Raw genomic sequence first — 25,205 nt, 5'->3', positions numbered from 1 at the left:
CAGTGAAAACACATGAATTCAGGCTCCCCTGCCCCTGCGTTGGTAAGGTTTCATGTGACACGCAAGTGGCTTGCTCAAGACAGTGACTCTTAGTGCTTCCAATGGGTTCTCCCTTACCCTTCCTTCCTCTCTGCCCTTTCTCTGTCTCTTAGCCAAGCTCATCTACTTCCCAGGTCCCAACTCCAAACCATGTGATGTTTTCCAAACGGTTCTCAAACCCGGAATGCTGAAATGCCCAGCACCTGCTGAGCCCTTCCTGTGGAGAACCCCAAAGCACTGGAAACTGCACACAACTCAGACGTGTTACTGCAATCCTACCCTTCACAACCTGCTCTTCCTTGCTGTATACTTGTTTCTATAAATGACACTGCCATGTGCACAGCTGAAAAACCTCCATCTTTTCCCTCACCACCAAACCCTATCGAGCCCGCTGATCCCTGATATACCTGATCTAAATACCTGAGCTCTAACACACTGATGTAAAAATGCTCTTCCCCCCTCCTCCTTGCCACTCCCTCAGCCTCTGACCTAGTTCAAGCCTCCTCTTCTCCCACCAGAGTACTGCACTGTCAGGCTCCTTGTGGGATATAAGCCTTCCAGAGTAATTCTCCTCAAACACTAGTTGAATACCCTAAAAACAAAACAAACACTCTCACATCTCCATTCCCATATAACGTGCTACAGACACAGAAAAGTTGAGAACTTCCAATCGTAGTGTTCAAACAGCACCATTTCACTCCATCATCTCCCAGCTCGTATGCCTCTCCACTCCACCGTTCCTCCCAGACCTCCACGCGCTCCCTCTGCCAGCCTCCCGTACTGTTCTTGAGAACATCGTGTTTTCACACCTCTCTGCCTTCACCCTTCTTCCTCCTCCACTTCGTCCACCCTGAGGGGGACAGTTCAGTCCAGAGGTTCAAACAAAGAGCACACTGTCTGTCCCACCAGTCAGAGAGACATGGGAGGTTTCTGAACCCTGGCTCCACCGCTCAGCAGCCATTTGGCCTTGGGTATCAGTGTGTGGCCTAAACATGTGAGAAAAAGATCACTTGGCTCCCCCCAAAACTAAAATGGGAAACTCCCTTCCTAAGCATATCCCCGGGAAAGACACCTTGAGATGTGTTCACGAATAAATGCATCTTAGCAGAGAACCTTCCTGCCTACTGCCTCGTTTTCCAAATTCTGCAGGTGGAAACCACCGGTAACCAGCCTGGGGCACCCACGGCACTGGCTGGCAGAGTGGGCTCCGGGCGGGGCTCCGGCCACCTGGTCCTGAGGGACTCAAACACTCAGGCCCACAGACATTCTGTACAAATCAAAGCTGGTCAGCTCAGACTGACTGTAGGCAGCTGTTTCCCCAGACACTGCCTAGGAAAAAAAAAAACAGCACCAGAAGTAAAAGCCTGGCCTTTGTCATACTGACTGTGATTTTAAAAAGAAAACACACACACACAGAGGCACGTCTGGTTTAGTGACCCTTAGACACAAAAATTTTGGGCTTTATCACACTGATGGTGATTATGGTGATTATTCTTTTGTGAAAAACATCTTATTTAGTGATATCTGGATCCTGAGACCCAAGTTCCACCACATTTTAAGGGTAACTAGACTCAGATCCACTGAACAGATTTGGGGTGTCAGGCACTTGCACCGCATAATTTCATCAACCTCCAAAATCAGCATTCAGTGCCTCAGTGCTGCCACAGATCTAGTCTCAATGCTAGTTTTGAGCCTGGGGCCTCGTGAAGCATATGTAACTCACACTGTCTCTTTACCTTATTCACCATACCTATGGGCACAGAAAACAAAAAATAACAAATTTTTCATTAAATTGGAAGGGATCGCTTTGTTTCTGAAGTTTTTACTCTATCTTCATAATAAAACACTGTGGCCCCAAGGGCAAAACATTGTTTTCTAGTGTGGCAGTCAATGTGTTAATTGGATTACTTATCTTTTTATTAGTGGTAAAAGTTTTTATATATTCTAGCTACAAGTCACTTACCAGATTTATGATTTGAAAAGTTTTTCTACTGTTTACTGGGTTGCCTTTTCATTTTCTTGATGGACCTTTGAAACATGAAAGTTCTTACTTTTGATGAAGTACCAATTTCTTTATTTTTACTTTATCACTTATACCTCTATTGTCATACCTAAGAAGGCTCTGCCTAACCCAAGATCAAAAAGACCTAGTCCTATATTTTCTTCTAGAGCTTTATAATTTTAGCTCTTACATTTGTATCTACAATCCATTTTTCAGTTAATTATGGTTTATGATGTGAGGAAGGAGTCCAACTTCATTCTTCACTTGTGGATATACAAAAGTATCAGCATCATTTGTTGAAAAGACTATTGTTCCCCCATTGAATTGTCTTGGTACATTTGTTGAAAATCAATTGACTGTAAATGTGAAGGTTTATTTTTGGACCTGAGATTCTATTCCACTACTGTGTATGTCGAATTTAGCCTAGTACCACACCACACTGTCTTGATTCAGACTGTAGCTCTGTAGTAAGTTTTTAAATCAGGAAGTATGGGTTCTCCAACTTTGTTTTTTTTCACGATTGTTTTGGCTACTCTACGTCCCCTGAATTTCCACATAAATTTTAAAATCAATTGTCCAAAGAAGTCAGCTGGGATTTTGATAGGGATTATATTGAATCTGTAGATTAATTTAGGGTTATTGCTGTCTTAACAATGTTAACAATGGAGTACAATGGTGCAATCACAGCTCCCCGCAGCCTCAAACTCCTGGGCTCAAGGGATCCTCCTATTTCAGCCTCCTGAGAGAGACAGGATTTAAATCCCAATAGCCCTCACTCCCGACCATATGCCCTTTACCACCATGATGAACTTATTCCTATGTGCCAACAGACAAGCCTTCCTATAAATCAGCCCATGAGCTATAACCAGATTTTGTAGCCTGGTAACTCACCCTAACTCAACACCTTGCTGAACTCCACAGTGACAGCTGACACAGTTAGTTCACTGCTCCACTTAAGTGGATCATTCAGGATCACCAATGTCATCTTAGAATAATCAGTGGTATAAGTGATTTTCAGACAGCTAAAATAAACCAGAGTCAATGTGAAAAATGTAACATATACACACACACATCCTGCCCATTTAGAAACATCTCAAATAAACGTATTATGTCAGGTATATACTAGGAAGTAATTGTCAAAGACTAGTTTTCTAGGAATATGCTTTACTATTGTTAATAAACTACTCTCGTGCACATCTCAGGCACAGGGCAACATGGTTATAACAGATATGCGTGCAGGAGTGCAGGAGTGCGGGCCTCTTGGCTCTTCCCTCAGTTTTCTTTACCAGGAGGTTCCTCAAGGTAAGATGACCTAACAGAAAACACCCTGGCCTCTTGCTTCAGTTTCTTCTCTATAGATTCAAAATCCTTGCCCTCAGGATTTCATTAGAATATTGTAACTATGATAAAAATATGATAAGGATGTGAGAAAGAAAATCCTCTAGAGACAAAAGATGGACTTGTTATCACCAACTTTCACTAATTCCAATATTTTTGGAGGGCCTAACGTGTGCCACGTACTATGCTAGCCAGCGGCTGCGGCTGCAGAGATGCCAAAGCAGCACCTGCTCTTGCAGAGTTCTGAGTGGAGAGAGCAGACAGACGAGTCTGACAGTTCTTACCACAATTAAAAAAAAATTGAGGCCGGGCGCGGTGGCTCACGCCTATAATCCTAGCACTCTGGGAGGCTGAGGCGGGTGGATCGTTTGAGCTCAGGAGTTCGAGACCAGCCTGAGCAAGAACGAGACCCTGTCTCTATTAAAAAAAATAGAAAGAAATTAGCTGGACAACTAAAAACATATAGAAAAAATTAGCCGGGCATGGTGGCACATGCCTGTAGTCCCAGCTACTCAGGAGGCTGAGGCAGGAGGACTGCTTGAGCCCAGGAGTTTGAGGTTGCTGTGAGCTAGGCTGACACCACGGCACTCACTCTAGCCCACGGCACTCACTCTAGCCCGGGCAACAGAGCGAGACTCTGTCTCAAAAAAAAAAAAAAAAAGAAAGAAAAAAAAAAGAAAAGAAAAAAGAAAAAAAAATTGAGGTTGACAAGACCTTTGAGAGACAGTTAAGTAACGTGCTGCTACGCAAACACAAAAGATGGACAAACTATCACCAGCTCTGCCTGTGGAGATTAAGGAAGGATTCCGAGAGGATGGGGAATTTTTCTACAGGGTCTTGAAAGACTGGTAGGAGTTTACCAGGCAGAAAACAGGATAAAGAGTATACCAGATACCAGGAAAGTCCACTCTCCCTTTTCCACTGTTTACCTGGAAGCAAAATTCTCTTCCACACTGGCCAGGAGGCATTGTAGGGACATAGAGTCCTGAGCACATCAGGTTCCAGTTCTATCCCATAATTCAGAGGCAGCAGAAAGTAGTGGTTAAGAGCTCAACCTCTGGAGCCAAACTGATTTGGGTTCATATCCTAGCTCTGGCAGTTACTAGTTGTGTGACCCCAAGCAATTTACTAAACCCTCTGGTCTATGGTTTCTTCATCTATAATGTGGGGATAATAATAGTAGCCATTCTTAAGCTTTGTCATGAGGCTTAAGTGAGTTACTGCTAAGTGTTCAGAATAGTACCTGGCACAATGCAAACACTGGATAAATATACTTTTTAATTATTATTATCATCATTATTATCATTATTATGAGCCCCTGTCACAACACCTGACCTAGTCAAGTCCAGGCCTTACTAAGATTCATGCATTTCAAAGGTCCCTATCACAATGCATGCATTCAACCCTCATGACAATTCCCTTCACCTAACAACTGTTCATGGGCGCTGTCTAAGGACATATGGGCACTGAGAGAATGCTCCCTAATACATGTGGTTTACGATCCAAGTAACCTAAATAGCATCTTTCATAATCAGGATCATATCACCATCACATTTTGTGTGTTGCTGTGACACAGAAAATACAAGGGCACATCTTAGTACAGAGATTGCAATAACAGTTGAATAAACATGCAATCCGACACCTCACATCTGGCATTTCATCATCCCCAATACCTTATTCATAATCAAATATGTTTAAGGCTGTGGCTACTTTATAGGTACAAATGTCTTTATCAGGACATGAATGTGCACCAAACCTCTCTCAATAAAAGCAGTCATAAACAACAATCTCTTCTAAGCTGTCACGGAAGCTACTGTGTTTGTAATAGAACCATTCATCTAAGAGACAGTTGCCAAAGCCCATTTCAACACAATAGCAAGCAAGTCATAGAGAGAGACCCAGGGAAGAGGGGAGGCCTTGGTAAATGGCTGGGAAAACTCAGCTTATTAACATATGTTAAATATTACGGGTGATAAATATTTCCCCCAGAACATTCTCTTTTTAGGTAGCCTAAAGGTTCCTCCAGCTTTGGCAAAAGGAAAACATTCTACAGAAATTTTCAGCTAATGACCAAGTTCACTGACTGTGGGGGGGGTGGGAGGAAGAAAGCTGCAATGCTATAAAGAAAAAAAAATTTAATAAATTGAATGTTCTGGGCAGCAGGTTTCACTGTCACACCTTTCAGACTATCTTCTAAAAGGCAAAGAGGGAGAGGGAGTATACTGATACACGAAGGGATTTTAAAGAAATAATATCCAAAAGGGCTTTGAAGAACAAATTTGATTCTTATTATTTACCTGGAATTGAAACATTTGAGGAAAGGGAAGGTAAGCGGGTAGAATAATCTGCATAGCAGGTAAATATCAAACCAATGAAACACATCTGTGATTAAATATAATTAGCAATTAGAATAAGATGAGAATTTGTAGCACACTATTTAGTATCCACAGTATTTTCATCTCTAAAACCCACCCACCACTGCCCAAATGCAGTACCAGATTACTTGGCAGGAACCTGTTACAAAGAATAACATGGTCATCAAAAAGTAACTACTGGCATTTTTAAAAGAGGCCCCCAACCCTCCAGGAATAAACCACGCCCACTCCCAAGCATAAGCTGAAGGACAAACACTGGCTCAGCAGAGATGTGGGCCCTGTTCGCTCCATCTGGCTGTAAGCCTGTGGACATGAAGAATGGACGTGAATGTTTTCCTCTCTTCCTTCACCGTTTGACCACACTGCACAAATGTTAGTTAGAATAACCTGAGTCGGGACAGCCAACTGACAGACCCAAGTGGCCAGGGCACCTGTTGAACTCCTGGACCGATGTTTTAAAACCTATAACAAGAACGCCCCGTTCTGCTTCTCTGCCCCAGCCCCGCCACTTTCTGACCACCTGTGCCCCAACCTCAGCACCCCAGCCACTGACAGGTGGAAGGGAGAGATGCTCCAAATCCCTCTCCCCTGCCCACCCCAGCCCTGCGTGCCTCCCCTGGTGAACGTCGCACCACAGAGGACTCCGGCAATATGGTTTGCTTTCTAATTCCTGCTATTTCCCACATTTTTCTTTAATGAGTATTTCTTACTCAGAACCAGAGGAAAAAATAAACTTGATATAATTATCTTTTTTCTTCCAATTCCAAAAGTAACATATGTTCACTATTACAAAAATTCCATTAATATAGAAACATATGATAGAGAAGAAGTGAGTCTCCTATAATCTCATCTCCCTGTGGCAACCACTATTAGTATGAGTTCCTCCAGATTTTGTTCTGTGATCCTACCCACGCAACACATTTCTATATTTAAATTTATTGAGTGGAATGTTCTCTAAGATAGCACCTTTACTTAAAGAGACCAACAGAATACCACCACCAATAATGATAACTTGAAAAAAAAAAAAAAAAGACCACTTTAAACCCTTACTATCAATGGCATGGGATACAAATAAATTACAACAATAATAATTAATTAGAGGCACATTCTCAAGTGAAATGGAAGGCCACAGCTACAGAGGAGTAAGGAACTGAAGCTCTAGAAGTGGGGGTCCGATGGGGGAAGAACAGGGAGATGGTGTTGAATCCTGGGCTGTGCTACTAAGAACACAAAAGCCCGTCCACTCCCTCCTCCCCTTGATGCTGGGAAGAGCCATTGTTATGGGGCCAGGAGAGCCTCTGCCCAGCAACAGGCTCCCATTGGTCCCTTCCATCATTTAGGGCTCTGATACATAAGTCTGCCTTGGATCTCCTCCCCTCTTCTTTGGCAGAAACCCTAAGAAAGGAGGGCTCAGTTCAATCCCGCTCTTAACCAAATACCCCTCTAACTAAGCTAGGGAGGCTTAATCCTGCTTGATGGCTCCAAAATATTCTTTCCTATCTTTCCAACAGGACCTGAACAGGCTTAACCTCCCAAAAGCAGTATTTTTAGAATTCAGTTTAAAGTACCTCCTCATATATAACTGCATTTTCTCTCAGCATTGCTGGGAGGTAGGGAGAAATGTGTTGATTTACCTACCCCATTCTACTGATGATGGCAACAAGGCACAAATAGGTACAGTTTTGGAGCACCAAAATAATTGTGGAGGAGGAAGGTAGGAAATGTTAGCATTTTCTTCTGACCCCAATGTTCCTTCTACCAGTTCTGCCACTTGCTTTTTAAGGTCCCTACCACTCACTTATTCTGTCTGTATCAACTTCTTTCCATTCATATCCATGGGCCATGTCCTCCTCAAAGAAATTCCCCCAATATCTGGGTTACTTTGGTACCTTATTTACAAATTCACATTTTACCACTGTGAAGATCAGCATCCAAGGGATTAATCAACCCAATATTGATGAGCCTCACAGTGCCCTGTTTCCTCATCTCCAACAGCCATCGCCTACATTCATGCCAATTGACCATAGTTGTGGCCACACCTTGAAACTCATCCCTTGCAATCTCTCCATCTCTAATCTCAGGTGCCACCTCTCCCGTGCATGACCACAGCCTCGTGTCCTGCCTCCTCGTACACACTCAGCAGAGCCTCTGAGCAGCATGCCCCATGACGTATCCGCCCCTCCAGCTCCAGCTTGTCCCTTCCCCAACCTAGACTTGTACACCCATGCACTCACTAGCACCCAGGAGCCTCAGGTCCCAAGCCCCGACAACTGCCAAGATATGGATGAACTCAGTAATCCTTTCGAGAAGAAAAAGAAATCATGTGAGCATGCCAATGGGTTTCCTCAAATGGGTTCCTTTTAATTATACAAAAATTAATTCAAAATGGACCATAGAATTCAATGTAAAAGATAAAACTATTAAGTTTTAGAACAGAACATAGGAGAAAATCTTCAGGACCTAGGGCTAGGCAATGAGTTCTTAGAATGGACAACAAAAGCACGACACACAAGAGGGGAAGGGGAAACTAATAAATAACACTTCATCAAAATTAAAACTTTTGCTCTGCTAGAAGTTCTTTTGCTTTTGCCCAAGTAAACAAGATGAAAACATAAGCTACAGACAAGGAAAAATTATTTGTAAACCACATATCCAAACAAAGAACTTGTATCTAGAATAAAGATTTCTCAAAATTGAACAGTTTTTAAAAACACACGAACAAACATTTCACTGAAGAGGATACACAGGTGGCAAATAAGCACATTAAAAGATGTTCAGCATCATTAGTCTTTAGGGAAATGCAAATTAAAACCACATCAGATATCGATACACCCCTATCACAATGGCCAAAATAACAGTGACAACACCAAATGCTGAGGACGCAGAAATGTCAGATTACAGGTGAGGAGATAAAATAGTACAGACACTCTGGAAAATAGCTGGGCAGTTTAAAAAAAAAAAAAAACTAAATGTACAAATACCATATAAGTCAGCAATTACACTCCTGGGCATTTATTCTGCATAAATGAAAACATAGATTCACACAAAACCTATATATGAATGTTCATAGCAGATCTGTAATGACCAAAATCAGGAATCAGCCCAGATGCCCTTAAACAGGTGAATGGTTAAAAAGACTGGTGCATACACATCACGGAATACCTTCAACGATAAAAAAAAAAAAAAAAAAAAACAAAACCCAAACTATTGATACAGACAACAATTGGATGAATCTCCAGAGAATTATGTTGAGTAGAAAAAAGCCAGTCCCAAAAGGTCACATGTAGTACGATTCCATTTATACAACATGTTTGAAATGACAAAATGGTAGAAATAGGGGATAGATAAGTGGCTGCCCAGAGTTAGGGAGACGGTGGAAAAGACCAGAGTTGGGTGTGGTTATAAAAGGGCAACCCTAGGGATCCCCTGGTGTCAGAAGGGTCCTGTATTCTAGCTGTGGTGGTGGGGACATGAACCTACACAGGGATAGCACTGTATACAATTTAATACACACACGCAAACAAATATAAGTAAAATTGGAGAAATCCGAATAAGATCAGTGAGTTGTATCAATGCCAACATCTGGTTGGGGTATGACGCTACAGTTTTACAAAATGTAACCACTGGGGTGAAATGGACCAAGTGTATAAAGGATCTCTTTGTGTGTTACTTCTTACAACTGCATGTGACCCTATAATTATCTCAATAAAAATTTCAATTAAAAAAAGAAAGTAATGCTCACACTCTTGGGCCCTTCACTGCTCAGCAATTCTCTTACTCACTCCTGTCTGCCTGTAACAACATCTGTACTAAGCTTGCTTTACTTTTCAAAAGCCCACAACCCCCATCCACCACTCCATGTGGTCTAATCTTCATCTGAAAAAAGCAATCATTAGACACCCATCTTCTTCCATTATGGGTCAGAGTAAAGGGTGCCCCCCCCCTTTTAAAGCCCCTTCTGGGTTTTACTCCATCAAATACATCCTCCACTCATGAATTCTTCTCCCCAACTAACCAAATGGCCGAGTCTCCCCGCAGTCTGATAATACGTCATCTTCTTCACTTGCTATGCCCTTCAATACCACATCTCCTTCCATGCATGGCCAAACCTCTCCAAAGACTGGTCATGGTAATGTCCCTTCTTGGTAGAGAGGGAACATAAATTGAATAATGAAACAACTGTAGTTAATTTCCAGCACCTAAACATCATAAGAACTGTTAGTTCAAACGTCAGTCTCAGTCTCTGTCATTTGTTTCTTTTACCAACTCTAAAAATGTGGTGCTATCCTCTTGGACCCAGATTGCACCCTGGCCTGGTGGCTGTCAAATCACCCACGGTATCCAAGGAGCTTTTAGAAATACAGATTCCCAGACCACAGTCCCGGAGATTCTGAGCCATTAATTGTTTTTTCTCTCTCTCTCTTTTTTTTAAGTTCCTCAAGCGCTTAAATGATAATGTCAGTCAGGCTTGGAAACCATTGATCTGTCTCCCCTTTTCTGAAAAAGCCAGTCTCTTTACTTTCCCTCTGCTACAGACATTCCATTTAAAATCTGCACCAGTTTTGCCCTTGATCAATTGTGAGCCAGGGCATCACAGGCCGCTGTCACCTAGTCTCACAGCTTTAAGGATCACTTCTCTGATGGTGAATCCTCAAACTACCGCTGCAAGCTGACCCTCACAGAGCCCCAGGCACGAATTTCCAACTCCCTACAGGTCATCTCCATCTGGACGACCACCCTGCAACTCAAGCGCCTGGCACAAAGCAACTGCTCATTCCTCTCCTCTCTACAAACCTGCTTCTCCTGTCTCCACTCCCCATCTCATTTAACAGTCCCATCATCCTCCCCATGACGCAGAACTGGCCTGAAATCAAACTCCTCCTCCTCTTTCACAAATCGCATCCAGGCAGCCAGTTCTGTGGGTTCTCTCTCTGAAACGCCTTCCTCCCACCACCACTGCCAACACGGTGGTGCGGCCCTCATGCTCTCCCACCGGACTACTGCAACAGCCACCTAACTTGTCTCCACGCCTTCGGAGCTGGGTTTGCCAAACACAGGCTGAGTCATGCCATCTCTCCTCAGGAAATCTAATGGCTTCCCTCTGCCCTCAGCATGACCACCAGACACCGTGGCACGTGGTGGGGGCCCTCCAAGACATGGTGCCAGCCCACATTTCTAGGCTCATGTACCACCACCCCCCCAGGACACACCCTCATTTCTAAGTGCACCAGGGGAGCCACGCCCTTTCAGGCCACCATGCCCTTATCATGCCGTTCCCTTCTCTTTCTCCCCAGAGAAGCAAGTCTGAATCTGGGCTCCAGAAATCACCTAATGATCGCTTGAGCCCAGGGGTTTGAGGTTGCTGTGAGCTGGGCTGATGCCACAGCACTCTAGCCCGGGCAACGGAGCGAGACTCTGTCTCAAAAAAAAGAAAAAAAGAAAGAAAGAAAGAAAGAAAGAAAGAAAGAAAGAAAGAAAGAAAGAAAGAAAGAAAGAAAGAAAGAAAGAAATCACCTAATGTTATATGCAACAATCTTATAACTATATACAAATAGGAATTTTTCTGGGGAGAGGATATACAACCTTCTACAGATTCTCAGAGTGGTCTATAACTAAGTTTAAAAAACAAACAAACAAAAAAAAACTCAGTAGGCCAGGAGGTGGCTCATGCCTGTAATCCTAGCACTTCAGGAGGCTGAGGCAAGAGGATCCCTTGAGGCCAGCAGTTCAAGACCAGCCCAAGCAACATAGTGAGATCCCATCTCTATAAAACATTAAAAAATTAGTTGGGCATGGTGGTGCATGCCTGTAGTCTCAGCAGCTCAGGAGGCTAAAGCAGGAGGATCTCTGGAGTCCAAGAGTTTGAGGTTGCAGTGAGCTATTCTAGCGTCATTGCACTTTAGCCCAGGCAACAGAGCAGAGACTGAGTCTCCCAAGGAGAAAAACAAAAAATCCCATTCAATGGCCTTTTCCCAAAGTGCAAAGTTGGATAAGTGTCTAACTCTGGCTCTCACTCTCTCTTTCATTCTCAAATACACACATCTGCACTCCCCACTCATAAATGATCTTACTTTGTGCTGCTCCACCACTAAACAGGGCATATCTCTAGTACAGAATATACTTCCCTCCTTATCAATGTTGTAGTCAGCTGTATTGACTGTTGTGGTTGCAACTTACTTACCATGTCACTTTGGGGAGCAAGTAACTTAACCTTGCTGGGCCTCAGCTCCCTCAGCTGTACAGTGGGGATAATTACAGTGCCTATATCATTGGGTTGTTATGAAGAATAAACAAGATAACACATTCTAAAGCAATGAGAAAGTACCTGGCACATTAACTGCTCAAATAGGTTGGGTTTTTAAATTACTTTCTATCTGTTGTTCCCACTTATAGTCAAAGCACAGTGCAGACCCTCAGTGACTTACAAATCATGTCTTCCTGAACCCCAGGGCTTACCCATGAGCACAGCAAGGCTGTTAGAAAGCATAACTTGGTAATAATTTAACATTCTTTTCCTTCTTCTTCCCTTATGACCAATTCTTGAGCCATCCTTAATTAGCTATTTTTTATCCAGTTGCACAAGGGTTCACACCTTGTGCATAAGCCTTTGCAGACCCCCCACACACTTAGCTTCCCAATCAAAACGCTGATGACGCTGGCTTTGCTATTCTCCCAGGAACCAAACTATTTCAAAATCCCCCATTACTCATCTGTTCCGAGGATTCCAGAATTAACCCTTGCTTTGCTACTGTCCGTTTTGAGGAGAAATCCTTCCTACCTCTTCAACTAACATTTGCCAACAGAAATAGCAAAAACCATGGGTTTTTCTTTCTCAGCCTAAGAAGAAATTAAAGAAACAAATATCTTTCTCTTTTTTCCTCTTCCTCTCTAGCCAGTTCCTCTAACAGCAGAGGCCCTTAGGGCTCACAGGCTTACTCACCCACCTTTCTCTGTTTTAATCACCGATTCATTTCCTGTACACATATATATTTGACAAATATACTGACACCTTCTATGTCCTAGGCCCTGAAGTAGAACCTGTGAAAGACTGGGTCCTGGCTTTCAGGAACTTCTAGCCTGTTCTAGGCCCACAGCTCTTTGAGTTTCACATTTCTAACCAATTATCTTAAAATAACACCCTGAATCACAGGTGAGAAAGAAAGAGGAAATCAAAGATGCCACACGATGTTCAGATGGAACACTGGGAAGAACAAGTTCAGCTCAGGTCCCAAGAGTCATTTTGCCAAGGCCTGGAGAGCCTACCCGGCTCAGACTCCATGGAGTCTCCACAGACACAGGCCACCTTCCCGATCCTCAAAGACATGCTATGACAGTGCGCTCTTACAAAAGGACGCTCCTGCATTTATTTCCTTGACCAGTTCTCTAGGCCAGGAGCAGCCCAGGGTATAGAGACTCCAGTCTCTTCCCCACTCTAACTAGTACACATTCACACTTGCTTGTGTGTATACTCTCATGCCTGCCTGTCAGTTCTGCCACTCGCTCATTAAAAAAGCCCCCTTCCTTCTTCCACCTTGTGCTCCTGTGAAGTAAGAAAGGGGCGATTCCGAGTCCTGTGCTCCCCTGGCTGGCAGCACTCAGGTCAGCACCTGGGGAAGACTGGCCCAGAGGCACCTCCTCCCACCTTCTCAGGTCCTCACAGTTCAGCTCTCTTGGGCTGATAGGACTGGCATCCCAGTAAGAAAGGGTCCCTCCCTGGACCTGTCCTAAGCAAGGACCCCGATGACATCTGCTCACAAAAGGAGAAAGTTACTGCCCAGAAACTGCTCTCCCCAGACTGTCTGTAGGATCCTAGGGCACTGGAACCTTCCAGACATCTTCCTGGCCACCACTGGGGCCAGCCTTGTGATCTGCGATCCTCCCCACTGCGTTATTTGAGATGCCTTCTTCCTGCCAGCGTCGGGCCAGGTGCCTTGGACATTGGTAGCCAAGAACAGGCTTCAAACGGCTAAGTGGAAGGTGACTATCTTCAAAGGGCCCTCAGACTTCTCAGAAAGCTTTGGCACACAGCCCTGACCTCAGGTCAGTTTCCTGCAAATGAACCTGTGACAGCTCCATGAGGGCAGGGACTGTGTCTGCCGGTTCATTGCTGTATCCCTGACAACCCCTAGCACGGAGCTGAAACACAGCTGGCGCTCAATACTGATTTTCTGAATTAATATACCACAGCCTCTACCAACAAAGGAACAAAAACACAATGGAAAGAGCCTAGTTGGTGGAGTCAGATAGACCCGGATTTGAAACCTTCCAGCTGCATCGTTTATATTGGCCGTGTGCAAGTCACTTTACCCCTCTCTGCTTCCTCATCTATAATGTGGGGATCACAACAACAACCTTAAAGCACTGTTAGGAGAATTAGATGGAAATTATACGTAGAATCTTTAGCACAGAACATGGCAGAAAGCAATTCTGTTTTTGGTTCATAAACACACATAGCTCTCATATAAACTGTATGCTAGATATCATACACATAGTAGGGGGATCCTAGGTCACCATTAGTTCACTTAATCCTTATAATAATACTATGAAGCAGGATCTGTTTGATCCTCCTCTGCAGTTGAGGAAACTGAGACACAGACAGGTAAGGCAATCTGCCCAAACTCTGATATCTAAAAGTGGCAGGGCCAGGATTCATACTAATTACAAAGTCCAAACTGTGAAGTGCTATACTTCTCTGCCTCTGTAGCAAGCACCCAGTGAATGTTAGTTCCTGTTCCTATTCTAGTTTGATTATAGGGTATATTTGACCACATTGTAAGGCTGGGATTTTCAGTTGCAAAAGAAATATAGCCAGATATTCCCATGGTTCACTGCTTTGTCTTGTTTTCAACTATGGCCTGATCCTCTGAAAACCAATTTCAGACAAGTACGTTGATCAAGAACTTCCCTCTCATCTTGTCCTCCTGCTATTTCCTCCCCCACTAGCTACCAGAATGAGACACGGGGCTATGTAAGAACAAGATAAGAAATGAAAAGGAGAAAGACAGACACAGAGAAAGAGAAAAGAAAGAAAAAGGGAGGGTGCCCACGAAAGCAAGCATGCACACCCTTCGGAACAAAGTCAAAGGAGGATTCAGCCGAGTTATCCATAAGAACAACTGCCCACACATAGGGTGCCCAAGGCAGAAGCAACCTATTCCCCTGGAGACCAACTACATAAAAGCTCGGCTCCAGGAAGACCAAGGTAGCAGAAAGAGAATTAAGCCATCTTCTCCAATGGCCAAAACCTCAACATAAAGAGAGTTTTCATTTTTTCCCTGTATAACTGCAGTCCACAACCCTCCCAGGCCCAGTACTGGCCTATGGCCTGTTAAGAACCCAGCTGCACAGCAGGAGATGAGAGGCGGGCGAATGAGCCAGTGAAGTTTCATTTGTATTTACAGCCATTCCCCATTGCTTGCACCATCACTTCAGCTCTGTCTCCTGTCAGATCAGCGGTGGCATTAGATTCTCACAGGAGTGTGAACCCTACTATAAACTGTACATGTGAGGGATCTAGGTTGAGAGCTCCTTATGAGAAACTAATGCCTACTGATCTGAGGTGGAGCTGAGGCAGTGATGTTAGTGCTGGAGAGCACCTGCAAATACAGATTATCATTAGTAGAGAGGTTTGACTGCACAATAAATGTAATGCACTTGAGTCATCCCAAAACCATCTCCACCACCCAAGTCCATGGAAAAATTATCTTCCATGAAACCAGTCGCTGGTGCCAAAAGGTTGGAGACCACTGCCCTGTAACATTGCATTTGCCCTAATGCCGACCACAAAGGGAATTTCATTACCAAAATAAATTGCCTGACCTCGCTTCTCCAATGGCTCAGGATTAGTGACATCACAAAGCACTGTACAAACACTCAGAAATATTGGAATAACTCTTTAAAGCAAAAAACACTTGGTATTTTGCTAAAAGACTAAATCATTTTGATTTTACGGCATGGAATCCAAAATGCTTTCAATGTTTTCATCTTCCAAACCCTTTGAGAAAAAGTCTGCTCTGAAACCTTAAGAAACCCTGAATCCTAGTCTGGTTTGTGTCCTGATTCGCGCATGGGAAGATGGAGAACAGACCAGCAGCCAAGAACGGTAGCTCTGGCCCCACACTGCTCATGCGACTCAATCCCCGAGTGGCTGGGGCCTCACTGTGGAGGCTCCCAAATCAACTTTCTCCCACCCTCAAAGTCACAGGCAGGTCCCAGGCACCCAAGGCAGTTCCTCTTAAGGAGGCCAGTCTCCATCTCCCTGTCAGCCACCATGTTTCCCTTCCAAAGTAGCAGCGGAGGCAAACTCCTCCATGTTGATCAGAGAGGGAACTGAGTGAGGATGTTTTCTCCCGAAAGCAGCTGGCTGGAGGTGGGGGTGGCTGCAGGGCCAGAGCAGCAAACATATCTCCTGCACCCCAATCCTGCAGGCTGTGTACTCCACGTGCTGAAAAACCCACAACTAATAAGACTGTTCATCCCAAACAAGTTATAATTCCTAATGCTGCTTGCCCAAAAGGGCTGCCTCATTTTAAATTAGGTTAGCTACCAACAGTAGGTAAATGTATTGCTGATTTAAGAACAAACGAACCCATACATCAGGCCGGGCGCGGTGGCTCACGCCTGTAATCCTGGCACTCTGGGAGGCCGAGGCGGGTGGATTGTTCAAGGTCAGGAGTTCGAGACCAGCCTGAGCAAGAGCGAGACCCCATCTCCACCAAAAAATAGAAAGAAATTAACTGGACAACTAAAAATATATAGAAAAAATTAGCTGGGCATGGTGGCACATGCCTGTAGTCCCAGCTACTCAGGAGGCTGAAGCAGTAGGATTGCTTGAGCCCAGGAGTTTGAGGTTGCTGCGAGCTAGGCTAATGCCACGGCACTCTAGCCCAGGCAACAGAGTGAGACTCTGTCTCAAAAAAAAAAAAAAAGAACCCATACATCAAGAACATGTGCACCCAGGAAGGACTTAGAATGGGAGTTACCCTGGGTACTCAAGACATGCTCCCACAACCAACACCACATCTGTCAACTAACGGATCCTCTTGCTCAGTTACAAGTCACAAAATCACAGCATCATGAAACGGGAAAGTCCAAAGGACCCATGGACGTCACCTACTTTACCATCTTTTTTTTTCCCCCCAGAGGAGAAAACTAAGACCAAGACCAAGGACAAAACTGTTCAAGCTCACGGTTGATAGAACTACCCAAATCTCAAAGCTTCTGACTATTCTATTCCTAGCCTGCTGCTTCTGAGACCCAATTACCAACAAGAGCTCTTATATAATTATTTTCTCATAAAAATATTTTTATGATTGAGTTACAGGCAAATTGGTCAAGTCTACCAGCACTGCTATCTAAAAGAGTAAAATCTCAACAAAACAAAATCAAGAGTTGACAAGAATTAACTTTTGCTTTGAATTAATTATATATTCTCAGCCCTGAAACCTTATTCCTGAAGGCACAGTACCTTTCCCAGAATGCCTTGTGAAAAATGAAGTGTCGTAGTTTTCCCAACCAGGATTTCCAATACTATGCCATTATTTTAGATTAAAACGCTTTTTGGGTAAAGAAATGGGAGTTGTACAAGGTAGTAACCCAAAGCCCACCTTTCACTATACCCAATAAAATCCTGCTCGAAGAAGGCTCAACAATAAGTGCTTTTCTCTGCCTTTAGGAGAGGTGAGAAGCTGCATTTTCAGGTATGAAGACAAGACCCTTAGAGCACCTAGCCAGGCTGAGGAAGAGGGGCCCAGGGAAGATGCAAATACAGAAAATCTAGGGCCCAGAAACTTTCTCCCCACAGCAGCCGAGATGTTTCATCCTAAGTCCATTTCAACAGACACAAAGAAGTTTCTTTGGCTACAAAGGTTATTATGAGAGCATAAAACAAATGCTGGAGGTTTGGGTTCTCCCTCTCCCCTGTGTGTGACAGGCCGAGTGACTCCAATGCTGCAGAAAGCAAAATTTTCCTTGTTTCCATTACATCATCCAAGTTGGAGAGGGGAGGGCAGGGTGGGGGGCACAGCTGGTGGCAGCTGCATGGCCATCTGCTTTCCCCTTAGCAGTGTGTGCTAGTTTAAGCCACAGCCTCCGCCGGCTCCTGATAGAGGAGGCTCCGTATTAAAGGTACAACACCCTATTATGGAAAGGATTTCAAGTTATTTAGAAATAAATCACTTCCATGACAAGCTAACAACCTCAGGTAGGCTGCCGAGCAGGTTCTCGTTGAGTTTAGGCGATTTGTTTGCATCTCTCTAGACTCGGCTACAGTATGAACTCTGTCAACTCAATGTGCCCAATTAGACAAGCAGAATGTACAAGCAACCACCTGCCATCTGCTTTCCAAAAGGTAAACAGCCAAAAAGTATAGGTCTGCAGCTGGAAGCATTTATGGAAGGAAGGGGGGATGCCCGAAGCCAGCAAGCAAGCCCCAGACGAGTGGACGGACACTTGCTGCTGCCTGTGGCATCCCAAGCCATCTGGTTACCCGGTCTCACCCTCAGCACTCCTGGTGCTTCCTTCAGGGCACATTCCCTGAAGAAGAGGAGACCTTGAGAGTGACCCGGGGAAAGGAGGGTTAATGCCTCGTCTGCCCGTGCGACTGCAAACCGGCAGCAAAGCAGCAAACTGGTGGTTCTGGGGGCTGATCAAGTCCATGCACGTGTTTCATCTGGCCTGCACAGGGTGTTTTTTTTTTTTTTTTAAGTGCTGGCTTTTTAAAAAGAGTAGATGTCATCTAAACATCCAGATCGCTGGCTTTTCCTTCAGGGGTGGGGGGTGGGGTAATCAAGAGATTTGGCAGCACCAGGCCCCCATTCCTGCATGGCACCAGCTGCCTGGAGCTAAGTGGCAGCACTTCCTTTAAACCAGGCCCGCGGTCTGAAGAACTCGCCCCTGCCATTTGGTGCCACTACAGCTGTCGATGCCACATCCCTACCTGGACGCCAAGAGCTTCTGAGGTGATGCCACTGAGCACACAGAAAAAGAAAAGCCCAGGGAGCGATTTCCCAATGGTCCTTTATTGACTCTCCTCTTTAGTTGAGGGTTAGTCCCGTGGGCGACCAACTACAATTCTACAAAGATCATTCGACCCTACACAATGAATGGATCTCGCTGGAAAGCCAGCTATCATCCATCCCCTAGCGCGGCAGCAGTGTGTAGTATTTCAAAGCAGCGTTCCAGGCCACTTACCATACATTTTGCCTTCGTCTGATAAGATGATTTTCCTCCTCCCACATGGTGGATAGATAGCCAGGGCCTCCTGAAAGCTCTGCTCGATGTCAGGGCTCCAGACCCCTTCCGCGTCATTGTCAATGGGCTTATCTGTAGAGTCACTCATCCTTTCCATGTTTTCGGCAGGGCTCTCACTGCCGCTCCAGCTGCTGGGCTCAATTTTGGCGGTGGGATTTTCCAAGCCGAAGCCTGGAGCCTTTTCAAGAAAATAAACCTGAAAGAGAAATCACAAAATAGTACAATGAGGACGTGGTAACCACAGACACACTGCTCTCTCTTAGTTCTACTGCAAGTTTCTTCAGTCGCCTGCTTTGCCTGGAGAACAACTCCTAGGGGAGAACATGGAATTGTGAGGTCCAAGTGGCTTTTGCTCTCCACATGCCGTGTTAAGCACTCATACAGAAATGCAACGGCAGGCAGAAGCTGGGTGATCTTCACAGACGAGAAGAAATTTTCATTCAAGAATCGTATTCACTCTGAGTCACAAGTTTGTAGTGATTCATACAGAAACCATTTACTAAGTGCCTACTATCAACCAGGGGCACTTTGTTCAATGATAACCAAATCTCCATAGCAGAACAAGTTGTTTATAACAAAACAAAGTAAAATAAAAAACGTCCACTTCATTGTGGCAACTGGCATCATAACTCCAAAATGTCAAACCATCCCAACATGAGATGGCCAAGATGGTGGCAGGATTGAGGAAGGAAGGAAGGAGGACGATTATTTTGCCAGCACAAATACTCACTCTGCTAAGACAGCAACGACAGCTGATCTGGACCTATAGCATTTCAGGGACTTTTATCTTGGGTAGCCAGGTTGCTTTGCCACTCTTAGCTCCTAGACTGTCACCTCGAAGCAGGGACCAAGTAGTCCCCACTCCTGTCTTTCCTGCAACACCTGCCACAAGTGCCTAGCACACGTGTGGAAATATTCTACATCAATATGGGGCACTTCATCTTGTAGCCTACTCTGAGTTCCTGATCCCATGAAAATTGTGAGGGAGTCTTTCATTTCTTTTTCTGTAGCACTGAAGATTACAGAACCAACAGAAATCTTTCTTAAAGATTTATTCCCCTTAAATTATGCATGTAACCTATAATCACAAAGGGATAAGCTTTCAAACAAATGTCAAACTGGCACAACACCAACGTGAAAATGATCTAATCCAGTACTCCCTGCTGTCCGGCACACTAACATATCAATATTCCTTTGTCGAAAAGGCATCAGATCATTAATTCAAAGGCTTCCCAAAACAGGGGAGAAGAATTGCTCTTGAGGACTGATCGAAAGGGGGAGGCCCGGGGCCCGCGTAGGGGAGGCTTCCTGTGACCACCGTTCTGCTGCCTCCTGTGCCCTCAAGTCCACCCAATGTCACAACAGCAGCACCCAGGAAGGGAACAGGTGCTGGGGGCTGCACCCAGCGCCAGGACTGCCCATGTTCCAGGGCTGTCACCTGACAGCAACCAACCTGTCATCTTTCCCTCTCTATCCCGACTGTATCCCGTCCCCTGCCCTCCCCCGTCTGGGTCTATCCACAGATCCCAGGTGCAAAGACTGGGTGAGGCACATGAATATGACACAATTAACAGTACAACTAGTGGGTGCTTTTGGCTTCTTCCTTTGCAGGCTTTGTAGACTTGGCAGCACCTGGATTTAAAAAAAGAAAGAAAGAAAAAAAACCCTCAGGTTGTCTACCCTTAAATGCTGCCACTGAGCTATCACTCAAAGAACTTGTCAGCAAAATATTTACTACCTCTCACCAGCATATGTACATTTACACAGGACTTTTTAAATTGCCAAATGTTATGGTACAAATTACTCCACAAGAAAGGGTTTTGTGAGTGACCCCCAAATGAACTCTGCGATGCCTGCAGTGTGGGCTTTTTGAATTCTTAAACTATTACAATTTTTGTTGGGATCTAAGAGTCTTATAAAATTCAAACTGTACCGTACTCCACTCCGGAGTCTGTTCTAGCTCCAAAGCGGTTTATTGGAGAAGGAGTAAGAGTGAACTCCCTGGGTAGTGGCTAGCCCACCTGCTGCCCTTCCATCCCCTCCCAGACAAAACCTCTCTCTCTCTCTCTCTCTCTCTCTCTCTCTCTTACACACACACACCCCCAATCTCACTTGGGTGGGGAACCTGTGGCCTCAAGGCCACATGTAGCCCTTCAGATACCCAAGTGCGGCCCCTCGACGAAATTCAAACTTCACAGAACAAATCCCTTTATTAAAAGGATTTGTTCTGTAAAATTTGGATTCAGTCAAAAGGCCACACTCAAGACTCCAGAAGGCTACGTGTGGGCTCAAGGCTGCAGGTTCCCCAGCCGTGGAAAACACACATTTAGGTATAACAAAAGCAGCCCTCAGGATCTTGACTGTCTAATGTTGAGTCAGAATATTCTTTGGAACTTCCACACAATGGGTCCACACCATCCCATGTGACAGACAGCTTTTCAGAGGTTATTCGATGTCCAAGGACACTGAGCTTGTCAGTTAGGATTCAGAAGGATCTCACCAGCTTTGGGTCATGGGTTAAAGTGAAAAATAATAGAATTTAATAGGAACAAATCTAAACTCCTGCTTTTAGCTCTGAAACCAATTGCACAAAAGGCAGGATTCCGGAACAGCACCTGAAGGGTGGGAGCTTGGAGGTTCGATGGAAAGTAAGTCCACCACTGAGTGTCACGTACTGAGGTTTGTTGACTAACAAGATGCATTCATGAGGGGTGGGTAGAGGGATGATGGTTTCTAGGAAACACAAGAAAGTACTTCTGCTAGTTGAACTGCACCACAAGGGGAGGACTGGCTTGGAAGACAGGCATTAGACTCTTATGGATAACTCCTTTGAGTTACTTCTAAAACTACGAATCTCAAGTCCTTGGTTGTTTGTGGAATGCAATGTTAGCTAGCATTAATTGATCTATCCACTTAGCAAATACAGACATTCTTCTAAATACTCACGTGTGTTTATTCATTTACTGCAAAAGGAAAAACTCTGCACCCAGGATCTTGCAATTTGGTCAACTGAAGCTCAGCAGGATGGAATTACTTACTCTGGATGTGGGCCAGGACACAGCCCCAGAAACTACCAGATACATAATCCACAGAGTTATACAGGCCTTTGGTTTTACAACCCAATTGTAAGATGAGGCACTGTATGGGCACAGAGTTTCCGATCACAAGACTGGGGCTGGCTGAGAAAAGCTCCCCGTACTGGACACCGAAATAACCATTCTGGCATTCCGTCCCTCAGGTTCCTTCCAGCCCAGCTCAAAATCCACCTCATCCTGGAAACTGTCCTTGTATCTAGTGGCTCTGAGAGTATTAGCCACACTTTAGGAGTATCCTGAAAATGCCTACAATTGGTTAACTACCACCTAATCTATCTTGATCATAGTAACATGCACCTGCTTGTTTATCAACATTAAAGATCTAAACAAGTGAACTGCTAGGTGCAGTGGTGCATGCCTACAGTCCCAGATACTTGGGAGTCAGAGGTGGGAGGATAACTTAAACTCAGGAATTCAAGGCTGCAGTGAGCTATGATCGAGCCACTGCACTCAAGCCTGGGCAACAGAGCAATATCCTCCCTCTAAAAAAATAAAATAAAATAACAAACAAGTGAATTATGCACAGAATATCTGTAGTTGCAGAGCTGGTATCTTCACCTCCCCATGCATCCTTTGAGCAAGGGAGTCAGCTTTCACTCAATTCAGTTAATGAAGAACACAGTACTGGGGGCAGGGGCTGGGAGGGGAGGTGGTATGAAGACTCCAACTGATCTTGGTTCCAAACCTGGCTCACCCACAAGCCCTGGAGCTCAAACTCAATCTCTAAGAAGCTCAGGTTTTCATTTGTAAAACAGAGATGATAAATTAAATTCAATCCCAATACAGAAAAATCATTAAGGGGTGGAGGGACTCTACCCTACAAGGCTACCATAAAGATTTAGTAAGATCATGAGTGAAGGTGCTCCGGCATCCATAAAACCATGAGCAGACGTTCATTTGTGTTCAGGTCTGTCCTCTCCAGAGGGCGAAGACATGGAGGAGCTTCCTCTACTGGTTCACTTTGGGAAATCAATTTACCAAGAACCCACTTCTTTAAGGTCTTCAGATGACTAAATGGAAAATTTAAATTGGTGACAAATGCCTTTATTTCTAAAACTCATCTAAATCTGAACTTATTTACAAGTTCAATAGCTTTCATATTCTTCTGGGCAGTGCGGTTCAGGGATGTAACCCTTTCCTCAGGCTGCTTACAAGGGAAGAGAGAAGAGAAGTCTCGTTTTTTGGAAATACATTTTAAAAAATGTGTATTATGTAGCCTCCATGTGCCTCAGTTTCTATCATAAACACTTTTCTGAAAGCTCCTTTTTTCCTGAAATTCTTTCCAGCCACACTGTAAGAAACTCCAAAAACAACTGTTACCAGTGATCCAAATATCCTGCTAACTGCCCCAACAGCCACATTCCCTAAATGGATAATTCACCATAACCCACTGATACATCAAAAAGAGTAACATGAGTACAGTGGAGATATCATATGTGCATTCAGACAACACACAGTTTATTACAAAAGCCTGGGGGATGAAGGCAGTGAGACAGTCAAATGCAGGTGCTTCTGATACCAACTTTATTCAATGAGGGGTAAGACGGGGCACAGGAATCTGCTGCTCCCTTCCTCTTAATTCCTGTGGGTCTCTCATAATGTAAGCTTCTCACACACTTCTACGTGATTTAAAGGCTCTTTTAAAAAAAGGGTTAATTTTAACCAACGCTCTCAACTAATGAAATGACACTGAACACGAGGGTCACCAAAAAATCCACATAGCTTGTTTTAGCCAGTGTCTTAACACTCTATGAGGCGACAGAAAAAGGAAAAGAGCCAGAATGGAGTTAGGACTCTGTGTCCACCTGAGTAACCCAGGACCACATGGCACTTGTAGCTCCGGCGTGCCTACATTGTTCGTTGTTAACAGGAAGGAGACAGACTTGTTCATTCACACGCCCTTGCGTTCCCATAGACGCCACTAGAACAGGACTCAGTAAGTGGTCTGCCAATGCTCTGCCAACCTGCGCGCCAGCATCCCTCCCTGAGGGCAGGACCCAGTGCTCACACGGTACCTGGCACACAAATATTCAATGAAAGAATGACCCAAAACCACATGACCCGAACATTCTTTGACTGAACTTTCACCCAGACTTTCCATGTGAAAAGGAAGTGTTTCAGCTGCTTTCCAATGAGCAGCAAGAGACCTAAAGGAAATCACTGAATGAGGACACGAGCAGACAGACCTAGACCAGGCACAGTGTGAATAATGAAGAGTTGGCTGTCCGATCCAATTGCTTATTTATTAATCATGATCATTGACAACTAATAGTCCTTCTATGTTAGAGAGACAAATAAGATTTGGGTCCTCCAAGAGGTAAGCTCCTTCCATCATGAACAAATTCTATTTTGAGGGGAGTAGTAATTTCTGAGATACTATATTTTACCTTCTCTATTTCCCTTTTCTTTTGGCCACTAGAGAAAAGGAGAACCAGAGGGTGACAGCTACAAGGAGAGTTATAAGGGAGGCAAGGTGGTGAGCTTGTAAAGACCAGAAGCCAAAGGTGAAAAACAGCAACAAAGCAGACTGGAGTGAGTAGGTGAGTGGAAAGGGCAACACCCAGGGAGTGGCAGTAGGAAGAAAGCTAAGAAAAAGGATTTCTAATAGCTCGGAAGGAAGCAAGGAAGGTAGGTGGGAGCCATTTTAGGGTTTAAAGAAAGAGAATCGCACAGTTGGAATGATATGGATAGCAGACAAAAAGCATTTGATGGCGTGAAGGCCACTGCGATCTTAGTGAAAGTCTACATTTTTCTCATAGGAGAAAAGCTGCCCTCCAACAAAAAGACTAGGGGAAAAAATATGCTTTACTTCCAAAGTGAACTGGTACCTCGAATCCAAATTCGACCTTCTCCCTGAACCAGGTTTCAAGCACAGTGCCAGAAGCTTTTGCCTACATGATCTTATTTAATCTATTTAATTACTGCAACTACCCCACTGGGTATTATCCCCACTTTATGAGGTTCAGAGACCTACACAAATAGTCCAAAGTCATATGCGTCACAGAATTTGAATCTAGGAGTCATTTTCCAGATAGAACGCACATTACACAGGAATATCATACACATTATACCCTTACTAAACAGTGGGATGTAGGCAGTGCTGAA

General features: G+C 44.4%; 1 protein-coding gene across 2 annotated transcripts in view; it reads right to left on the bottom strand.

Annotated features, from left to right (window-relative positions):
- TEAD1 (TEA domain transcription factor 1) overlaps nucleotides 1-25,205 on the bottom strand; it is a 243,943-nt gene that overhangs the window by 141,136 nt on the left and 77,602 nt on the right. Inside the window, exon 2 of one of the 2 annotated variants that reach the window (XM_069469584.1) lies at nucleotides 18,946-19,201. In XM_069469584.1, coding sequence (XP_069325685.1) covers nucleotides 18,946-19,102 — 157 coding nt within the window. In that variant the 5' untranslated portion in view covers nucleotides 19,103-19,201. Of the gene's footprint in view, nucleotides 1-18,945; nucleotides 19,202-25,205 lie in introns of those variants that run through there. The other variant, XM_069469583.1, reaches the window with a different exon arrangement.

The sequence above is a fragment of the Eulemur rufifrons genome, chromosome 6 (genome assembly GCF_041146395.1).
Source record: "Eulemur rufifrons isolate Redbay chromosome 6, OSU_ERuf_1, whole genome shotgun sequence".
Classification (NCBI taxonomy): Eukaryota; Metazoa; Chordata; class Mammalia; order Primates; family Lemuridae; genus Eulemur; species Eulemur rufifrons.
This window is presented reverse-complemented; position numbering and strand designations above follow the sequence as displayed.